This window comes from Anguilla rostrata, chromosome 1, assembly GCF_018555375.3.
Source record: "Anguilla rostrata isolate EN2019 chromosome 1, ASM1855537v3, whole genome shotgun sequence".
NCBI classification, from domain to species: domain Eukaryota; kingdom Metazoa; phylum Chordata; class Actinopteri; order Anguilliformes; family Anguillidae; genus Anguilla; species Anguilla rostrata.
The window spans coordinates 57,141,795-57,151,877 of NC_057933.1; the positions used below are offsets into that span (position 1 = coordinate 57,141,795).

Genomic DNA, 10,083 nt, shown 5'->3' on the forward strand with positions numbered 1-10,083 from the left:
TTATTTCTACATGGTGAAACCAAAATGTACTAAAAGACCCTTTGATAAAACCTGAAAAACAGAGGAGAATCTGCACTTTAACCAAATATGAATTGTTCGATTAGAATGAGAATTATGGAGTACACAGGTAAATAAAGAAAACAAAAATGGCTTTGTCCCAAACATTATCACTGTATATACAAGGAAAAACCTGAATAAATTTGTGGATGCAGATGCTTTCATATAGTTGATACACACTGCATGATACAATTAAGCAATTCACATCTTATCATGCTTTGTGGCATGTATACAAATGCTGAGCAGGCCCAGCTGACCTTGATTCTGGATCAAGATGGCAAGAAGAAAGATCTAAGTAACTTTGAAAGAGGGTTCATTATTCGGACATGGATGTCAGTCACAAAGATTGCTCAACTGGCTAGTGTTTCAATAGAAACAGTGACTGAAGTCACATCTGCATTCTGATCTATGGGAGACATCAGTAAATAGGGTTGAAATTGTGGTCGAAAGGGCACATTCAATGAACGTGATACTCATGCATTAGTGTGATATTTGAGGAAAAACAAAACAGTAACTCTTCTTCAGGTGACTGAGTGTGTCAATGCAGGACTTGATCAGACAACAGTCCACTGACAACTACATAGAGAGGGAAATTATAGTAGGGTTGCAGTGCATAAACCCTTCATTACAAAGATGAATGCACATTTGAGAGTTCAGTGGTGCAAAAAACCATAGGCACTGGTCTAGAGATGTGGAAAAAAACTGATATGGTCAGATGAATCATCCTTCACCACATTCTCGACAAGTGGGCGAGTGCATGTGTGGTGTACACCAAGAGAATGGTACAGGTCTAAATGCTTGACCCCTACAGTGAGGGGGTCCAGTGGCTCTGTTACACTGTGGGGGACATTTTCCTAGCATGGTCACTGCAAATCAATACAAAGTTATTCTGAGCAATCATCTTTATCTTATGATGAAATATTTCTATCCTGATGGGACTGGTCACTTCCAGGATGACAATGCCCCTATCCACATGGCACAAGGGGTCACTGAATAGTTTGAGTATGAAAATGATGTGAATCATAAGCTATGGCCTTCGCAGTCACCAGATCTCAACCCAGATGAACACCTATGGGTCATTTTGGGCCGATGCGTTAAGACAGACTTGTCCATGCCAAAGTGCATTGAAGCTGTTCTGATGGCTCGAGGGGCCCAACACCCTTGACACTTTATGTTGCTTTGTCCTTTACTTTGTCACCCATATATATATATATATACTGTATATACACACACACATACTGTATATACACACATTTCCAGGTAGCTTTTTTTTTTGCTGTTGTCCTTGTAAAGGACTCAGTGGGTTCATAGTATTTCTCCACCTCAGCAAATGAGCTGCCAGTATATTAAAAAAAAAACAACTGTTCGAACAGAACAAAACAACACGTTTCGAACAAGAGATGAACAAAAAGATGTGGTGCATCATACATTAGTGTGTGCAAGGCCTCAGTATGAACTGTTCGCAAACAGCCCACCAGTTAGCAGACCTCCCCCTGTCTGCAACTGCTTCAAATATCACATGGTTGATGAATTATGGCTGACTGGCCAGGGGGCAGAGTTGAACCTTCTTCTCAGGTTCACTCCTTCACTGCGCAATGTAGGAACAACAGAACTATATTTCCATACATTCCACGGGAAAGTGAAGTCAACAACATTTCACAAGCAAACAAATAAGGTGCCCCTGAGGTAAAGTAATTAGGTCCACATCTGCTTTGGTTGAGGTATAATAAGCAAACAGATCAAATAAACCATCACAAACTGAAAATTTAACAGATTGGCAACATTTAATGCACATCGAATGCATGAAAACACAACCAGACACTTAAACATTCCAAATGAGCAATTAAAACACCAAAATAAATATTGTTACAAAACTATGGTTGGGGACCTGGAGGTAGCAGATATGATACAATCCGAGATTAAGGGGAATATATTATAGACAGGTTTGTTGCTGAAACATGTAATGCCCTGTGCTGCCTTACCATTCAAGACTTTAAAGCCAGCATGTTATGCACTATACTGCAGACCTGGGTCAAATACGTATTTGCTTTGAATATAAATACTTTTCTGTGCTCTATTGATCTTCTCTGGTGTAACTGAGCCTGCCAATATGACTTTTTGAGAGTATTTCATTGGTTACAATACACCAGACAAGACCCAGGTCTGCTATACTGTCTGGGTGTCTGTATATATATATATATATATATATATATCATTAACTATGTATTCAACATTTTAAATGGTATGATCTTTATTAGTTGCTTTGGTGCTCCTCCAGTATTTGGAACTATATAAAACTTCTACTGTAGACAGCATGTAGAATTGAAATGGTGAAAGATGACTTGATATAAACACAGTAACAAATGATACGGATACACGTATTCGATTGAAAGCTATATGTCATACAAGGAAAATCAGTATGCAAATATTCAAAAGCCATAGCTAAGGGTTAACCATTACTTAAAGAATGCTTCTGCTCTTAATTTTAGGCTTTAACCCCTGTTAGACTACTGTGTTGGTATGAATTTGAACTATAGAGAAAACAGACAGGAAGTTGGTGCTGTCATTGTTTGATGTTCACAGACCAATATAAGGATAAAGTGTATAATAGCGTGGTCACTACTGTGTTGGACATCAAATAACTGTCAGTTAAACATATTCTTTGTCACACACTATGGTTTTAGTCGTCATGCCAGGCAGCACTGCTTTGATAAAAGTGATAAAACCCTTTGGGGTAAAATATAATTCAAAAATACACACATAAGGTGTAAACTATGTAAGCGCTTTGATACAACTAAACTCAATCAAATAACAGACTTTGTGAAATATATTACATGAAACCTAGCCATTTATTCTGAATTGTAGGTGAACAGGGGAAACTGAATATGATAAACTCACCTTGTTAATTAAAATATACTGCTAATTAACTCAGACTGATCCAATAGCTGGCTCTAAACACAGAATCTGTGAATTCTATAATTGTGCACATGTTCATATGATAAGGACTGAACTGATACAATACAAAATATACAGCTAAAAAAATACAATCTAAACACCTCAACGTTGGGCAGCTTTCCAGCGATATTTAAAATATGGTAAAATCAGGGAGGGTTGATCTCTGTTTATGATCACTGCCAAAAAAGGATGTGTGAGGGAGTGTCCTGGACTCAGTCATCATCACTGTCACTCCCTGATTCACTCAGCTGAAGGTCATTTCCTGAGGAAACAAGTTAAACATAAAATAAAACTCAATGGGAAGGACAACCTCCATGTACCATGGGTTGAAAGCAGTTACCCAAGATTCAGAAGAAAGTTGTGGCCCAGTGCAAAAAGAAATTTAGTCTTTCTTAAAACAAAATAAATAAAAAAAGCAAAATGGCATAACTCCCCAACACAAAAAACAATGTGGAAAAGGGTAATCAACTTATATTTCACTTGTAAATCCAAAATAATTTTTGAGATATACATGGTGTAAACAAGTTCCTTTAAAACATTGTTATTTGTGAACAAGGTATTTCTTGTATTAGAAATCTGTTGATAGTGTACATACAGTTATTAAGTTGTGAAACAAGTAAAAATATTGGCACTTTAGAAGTACCTTCTTTATTTTGCTCATTACTTGCAGACTGTATTGTATAAGCATAGAAAGCATTCCTTCTAATAAAACTAACAAAAGCATGGTCATTAAAGCCTGTGGGACAGGACACCCATCCATCACCAGGATTTTACTACCAAGCCATTTGTAATGCCAAGCAAGTATTACATCACATAAAGCTGCATTCATTCTTAAGAGTCTTCCTATTTTGGACAATACAGTGAGGTTATCCGTTTACTTGATGAGTACTGTTGCAGTCAGTGCCATAATTTCTGCTGTTAGCTATGCTCAAGACAAGGTGATTGGCCTCCCAGTACTCACTGAGCGTGCTCATCAGCTGGTTGCTGCCCTGTGACCTGTCGATGCCATTGGTAGCTGAGTTGCGGTTAGGTGATGTGTGCTGGTGGGCAGGCTCCTGCTCCCCCTCGCTGCTCGAGCTGTCATCTCCACTGCCTGAGGAGCTGGCTGAGTCCGAGGAGCTACTGCCGCTGCTACTGCTCATCTGCTCGATGATCTCCACCTCCGCTCGCAGCTCTAAACAGGGTTCAGCAGGGGGTGACAGATAAATAAGGGCTGACATGATCTCCTACTGCCTTCACCTCTGGCACCAACCATTAATGACAGTTGTACCACAAGGTTCTGTCCATGGCTGATTATCTTACTCTTCTCCCTCTGTACAGTTCACTGTGCCAACTCACAGCCTCTTATAGGTTCTCCAACCTGGGTTACTTAAATCTTTCTTCCTAAGCATACTTCCTATGCAGCCATCCTGACTGATACAAGCACCTCGATGTATGCCCATAAACTCGGCTTAACATCTCAAAGTCTGATATTCAGCATATCAACTATGTTAAAACACAATTCCAAACCCCTGCCAGAGAATCAAGATTTACCTATTTCAAATGCACAAGTATTCTTTTAGTGTATTTCTATGCGTACCCACATGTGCCAATTACCAATGTCAAACAACAAAATAACATAACAGTTTCAAAGCATCTACACATACTGGTGAATGGCTTGAAGCTGTCCCACTTGGTCCACTCTCTTGGTTGACCACCAATAGCATTATCAACTATAACTCATCATATAACTCAACTATAACTCAACTATGACTCAACCTCTGCAGTCTCTAACCTTACATGAGACAACTGTGCTTTCCTGAAATCCCCTTTCTTATCTCTGTCTGCTCAACCAAATACAAGTAAAATGTAGTTGAAAATTAATTGAAATTTGGGGTCATAAACCACACAGCCCTCAGCTGCAGTCTCATCTTGCTTACTACAGGCCTTCCTGTACCCCGCACTCCCACACTATCATTGGTTATTAACTTTTTATTAAGCTAAAAATTCTGCATTGTATGCCTTTAATAAGCTATTTAGCCATTAGTTACCAGACACTGAGCAATTATGATTAATATCAGAATTCCCAAACTGAATTTTTTAAATGAATTTTGTTTCATTAAAATATTAATCAGCCTTCAAGTATTTTACTGGCAGTACTGTGCTTACTGAGAAGTTTCCCTGGATAAGCGCATCTGCCAAATCTAATCAACACAGACTCTAAAAGACATGTCCTACTTCATCAGCATACACAGAATGTGTGCAGTGTGCAGAGTTCCAGTTTCAGATTTCCATTTTGTCAGAACCAAACAGAAGAAGGCCACTCACCTCTCTTGATATCATCCAGCTGAGGCTCTGGGGAGGGGTTGTCCTTGGACGGGGAGGTTTTTGCTCCCACTCCTGGTTTGGTAGGGGCTCGGAACTGTGAGGGAGGCTGTGTTGCTCGCACTGACTGCTGTTCGATTCTAGCCTGGATTTTACTGCTACCTTCCGCTCTGAAATATGGGACAATGGTCACATCAAAACTGTGCGAGACAATGTTTCACACAGATTTTTGCACATTATTTGCAAATTCCCACTCACAAAATAATTCATAATATTCATTTTTGTGTGCTAAATGGCAGTTTCATTTCATATGTTGTAATTCAGTGAGAACACTAGCCTCTAATTAGACAAGAACAACAGTGCCAATGGATCAATGCATAAATATGTTAATTTATTTTCAGGCCCTGGGCTGCGTTATCTCACATGCAATACGTATATTATACAGTGCATTTATATACAGTGAAGTCAGAAGTATTTGGTTAGTGATACCATTTTTGTAGTTTTGGCTCTGTACTCCACCAGACTGGATTTGAAATGGTCTATTTTTCCCATCAACGCACCTGGTTTTCTTGACTTGTATACTGCTGCTCAGCTTCTCCAGCATAAACTCTCCTGTATCATGGTTCATGATAAGAACACAGTCTTTTTGATATGGCCTTTTATTACCTTTGAATACTGTCATTGGAGGAGTTGAACCCTTAATACAAGAAAACAAAATACTCATATAAATATTTTATGCATTTACGAAGGTTTGTTGTTAACAATATACATTTTAATGAGGACAACGTTCCACTTAGGCTATTCCATAAAGTGATTAAATCGGCAGTAAATCACTTTCGTGTTTCCACATAAAATTATTAACTTTACATTGTGTAACATAAAACACGAGGTTAATTCCAGATCACAAATTGTTTGCTAGAATAAAATACATCTTACTGGAATATGAGGTAGGGTAATGGTGACTTCATCTCCCTTCCCAACCTGTAACTCCCCTTGACAGGTAGTGTCAATGGAAGCAGGTTTAAAATCATCTGCAAGATAGAGAAAGGGGATTCAATAGTTAAAAACGTGGAAAACTACACAGGAGATGCCCTACAACAATTCACGACTATCGAAATCAAAAGGTGCAGTTCCGTTTAATGCAAACAGCAACTACTTCCGATCAATCAATCAATTGCCGACTTCAGCAGTACAAGTCCACAATAGCCGCGCAACATAAGATTCTTCCGTTTGCTATTATAAAATAAATCACATGAATGTAGAAATAATTTATATTTCCTCGTGAAATATATCTTCTTTTTTTAACTCTCAACTTACATCTGATGGTGTGAAATGACGATTTGGGCCGTTTTTGAAAGCTCTCTCCAAGCTTCAAAACATGTTCCTCCTTATCTAACAGCGGATTCGAACTCCCATTCATAGCTCCGGTTGTTGTGTACGGCTCACATCAACATGTAATTGCTGTTGAACAAAAATGTTTCCTAAAATTCACAGAGGACATTCATTTGAGCTAGCTGTGTAAAAATCCATATATTTTCAAAACAGTCAAGACGCCAGACTAACACTCCTCTTCCTGTTTGTGTCCCAGCAGTAAAATGGCGCCGAGGATTTTGACGGTATCCTTCAAACCTTTTTTCGCGGAAATATGATATATTAAAGCATATATAAATCCACAGTACTTGGATTTTGTTGAAAAACTGACCAAAAACTGCGTTTTGTAAAATACAAAAGTTTTTTGCATGTACTCTGGAAGCAAATAGGAATGTCTCAATTTGGTACGTTGTGTTTGTACGGACGTCAAATACCGATGGACACTGTTGCGTCAGAGCTAGGGTTGCCAGCTTTCACTCTATGTATAAAGTGATTGGGATTTTGTATCGTTGCTGTTTTTATGGAAGTTCTTGAGAATTTTCTTGGAAAATTGTGGGGTCAATAATAGTTGAGGGGATTTTTTTTTTAGAATTATCTGCAAAACACTGCTCAGCCCATAGCGTATGCCCTCGGTTCAGTGCTCAACGTGTGCTAACCTGTATTGCCTACTTAAATGTAGCTTGCTAACTTTTAAAAATTAGTTAGCGTTACATAAATGTTCTCAATCGACCAATGCATTTCTGCGTGTATTCGTGTCACGTATGCATGTACGATTAGCTAACCAGCAGTCTAATTGCATACATTATTTTTATATTCTGGCTACTTAGCTTAGCAACAATATGGCACAAGACTCATGGCCAACATCGGACGTCTGTAATTCATCATCTAGTTTGCTTCCTACAGATTCTTTAAGGTCTGAATCGCCTTTCCAAAACAAAGGACAGTCGGGGAGGATTCTTACAAATGAGGAGCTGGAGAAACTGCAGAGAGATCAAACATTGGTGTCAGATTTCAAGCAAAATAAGCTGGAAAAAGAGGCACAGAAGAACTGGGACTTGTTCTACAAAAGAAACACCACGAAGTTTTTCAAGGATAGGCACTGGACCACGAGAGAGTTCGAGGAACTGAAAGCCTGCAGAAAGGTAGCTAAAAAGATAACCGCACGACAGTGAGAGACTCAGACAATGGAGATCCAAGACACAGGTTTTATGACATCCAAGTAATATTTTTGGTAATGTTTGGCACGATAAGCGTTATGTAAGACATTCTCTTCGTTCACTTTCTGCAGTTTGACGCCCAAAGGCTGGTTCTTTTGGAGGCTGGCTGTGGAGTCGGAAACTGCATTTTCCCTCTCCTTGCAGAGGATGCCAATATCTTTGTGTATGCCTGTGACTTCTCGCCACGAGCTGTGGAATTTGTACGGGTAAGGAAAAACGCGAATAGAAATCAAACGGAGCTACTATCATAAACATTGTTTTGAGTAAACTGTCACCCTTGCGCCCGGTATTTAAACCCTTGGCTTACTAACTTCTTGAGGTCCATAACACGTAGCTAATGTTTCTTGTTAGAGAGATCCCGATGATCAAATAATCAGCGACCACTGAACACTTAATTTGTTCCAAGCTGATATATCCACTTCTCATTGTGAGTTGGCTTTTATGTGGGTCAAAAGTAAAATTCTCTCATACAGTGTAATTCAGTATTGGTGAATGATAAGCTCACTTTGAGGTAGCTATTTCACCACAAACTGAAAAGCTTTCCAGTGAAAGGAGAAAAAAAGGCAAGTGCATTTAAGGCACTGATGTATTCTGTCCACATGACCGTATCTTTTCTCAGGAAAATCCATTATTCTGCTCTGAGAGATGCAAGGTTTTCCAATGCGATCTCACCACTGAGGACCTGCAGGCCAACATTCAAGCGGACAGTGTGGATGTGGCCACGCTCATATTTGTTCTATCCGCCATTCACCCTGACAAGATGCGCCTCACTCTTGAGAATATCTACAGGGTCTGTTTGGAATATTTTGTAATCAGATTCAGAACAAAAATATTAAATAAAATAGTCATATAAACGTTGTCTTGTGGTGGATTTACATGGCACTATTTTGTGTTGACAGGTGTTGAAACCTGGTGGAATTGTCTTGTTCAGGGACTATGGCCTCTATGATCATGCCATGCTGAGGTTTAAGTCTGGGAACAAGCTTGGAGAGAACTTCTATGTGCGCCAAGATGGCACCAGGTCCTTCTTTTTCTCCCGAGGTCAGTATGTTTAGTCATCATCGGGGAAAAATGTTATTAAAGAAGTGTCATCATTATCGTCAAGGAGAAAATGTTAAATTATTTTAAATCTATCCAATTTCTTAGCTGTGCTTCTTTAATATGATTGAATGTGGTGTATCTATTTTTCTGAGCTTGCAGAATGAAACCTGTAATCTTTTCCCTTGTGATGCAGAGCTGCTGGCTGAGCTGTTCACTGGGGTAGGGTTCCAGAGCCTAGTGAATGAGTATGTCATGCGAGAGACTGTGAACAAGAAGGAGGGCCTTTGTGTTCCAAGGGTGTTTCTTCAGAGCAAGTTTAGGAAGCCAGACTGATGGACCAGCTCCCTGCAGACACTGCCCTAATCCTCTCCTCTGGAGGGTGTCTTTCAACTGAAGACTCACAAATACACTTGTGGTGCTAGGCTCCAGAATGACTTTTTTTCCCTTGATGAACAGCTTTTACACAGAGATTACCAATGAATAAATTATGTCAGTTTTACTGTGCCGCCAGTCTCATATGCATTTAATAGCAGACTTGAGTATGGATTATGGTTTCATATCTGTCTTTCGTGTAAGCGATATTCTAGTACCATTGCTAATCATTCTACAGAAAGGTTTTTAGCTACAACTTAAGTGCAATTAAGCATATTTTGTGGGCATTGCTTATTTTTCTAAAATGTGTTTTGATATGTGTTTTTTTTATTTTTTGTGGTATTTTAATAAAACATACATTTTGGTATTAAAATTTCAGAGTTCATAACCTAGGAAGTGCAGTTAATTGGTTAGAAGTCAAACCACCAGGACCTCTCCACTAGGGGGCATGATAGGCCGTTACAAGGTATGTCTAAAGGTTATCCCATCATTTTCCCACTTCACACTTTAAAACAAGAATCAAATTCAGGCATAAATGCTTTCTCAAAATATTTATTTTCTACATGGACTTTTCTATATGGTCATACTTTGCAAATGGTATAAGATGCTGAATGTGATGAACATGCAATGAAGTGTTGCATTATGTATGAAGTCGAATATCAACATCAGTTTGGATTTTGATATCAGTTTTCAACATCTCTGAAATTAATATTTAGAAGACAAAATTATTGTGGGGTTATGTATGCTGTATAAATGTGTATTTAAG

The 10,083-nt window shown here is 38.8% G+C and overlaps 2 protein-coding genes across 5 annotated transcripts; one reads left to right on the forward strand and one right to left on the reverse strand.

Moving 5' to 3' along the window:
• Positions 1-1,822: 1,822 nt before the first annotated feature.
• Positions 1,823-6,916, reverse strand: eaf1 (ELL associated factor 1). Its single transcript, XM_064344168.1, has 6 exons — positions 6,634-6,916; positions 6,253-6,347; positions 5,877-6,013; positions 5,320-5,486; positions 3,974-4,186; positions 1,823-3,274 (listed from the first exon to the last, which is right to left on the reverse strand). Exons 1-6 carry the CDS (start codon positions 6,734-6,736, stop codon positions 3,225-3,227), a joined length of 765 nt encoding a protein of 254 aa, XP_064200238.1. The 5' UTR covers positions 6,737-6,916; the 3' UTR covers positions 1,823-3,224.
• A 22-nt stretch (positions 6,917-6,938) lies between these two features.
• Positions 6,939-9,690, forward strand: mettl6 (methyltransferase 6, methylcytidine). 4 transcript variants are annotated; one of them, XM_064344139.1, is made up of 6 exons: positions 6,939-7,091; positions 7,591-7,829; positions 7,976-8,110; positions 8,524-8,694; positions 8,804-8,945; positions 9,139-9,690. In XM_064344139.1, the coding sequence occupies exons 1-6, from the start codon at positions 7,079-7,081 to the stop codon at positions 9,276-9,278; spliced, it is 840 nt and encodes a 279-aa protein (XP_064200209.1). In that variant the 5' UTR covers positions 6,939-7,078; the 3' UTR covers positions 9,279-9,690. The 4 variants fall into 4 exon arrangements, with proteins under 4 accessions (XP_064200209.1, XP_064200226.1, XP_064200199.1 ...); XM_064344156.1 differs by having other exon boundaries at positions 7,627-7,829; XM_064344147.1 differs by lacking the exon at positions 6,939-7,091 and adding an exon at positions 7,111-7,244 and having other exon boundaries at positions 7,627-7,829.
• Positions 9,691-10,083: the final 393 nt, after the last annotated feature.

Bases quoted from the DNA above. Each gene is read 5' to 3' on its own strand.
- eaf1 (XM_064344168.1), bottom strand. From the start codon at position 6,736: ATGAATGGGAGTTCGAATCCGCTGTTAGATAAGGAGGAACATGTTTTG. The intron at 6,014-6,252 runs GTAAGATGTATT...TCTTGTATTAAG, and splicing joins TTACCCTACCTCATATTCCA to GGTTCAACTCCTCCAATGAC. The intron at 5,487-5,876 runs GTGCGTTGATGG...CCCATATTTCAG, and splicing joins ATACAAGTCAAGAAAACCAG to AGCGGAAGGTAGCAGTAAAA.
- mettl6 (XM_064344129.1), top strand. From the start codon at position 7,527: ATGGCACAAGACTCATGGCCAACATCGGACGTCTGTAATTCATCATCT. The intron at 7,830-7,975 runs GTAGCTAAAAAG...CACTTTCTGCAG, and splicing joins AACTGAAAGCCTGCAGAAAG to TTTGACGCCCAAAGGCTGGT. The intron at 8,946-9,138 runs GTCAGTATGTTT...CTTGTGATGCAG, and splicing joins GTCCTTCTTTTTCTCCCGAG to AGCTGCTGGCTGAGCTGTTC.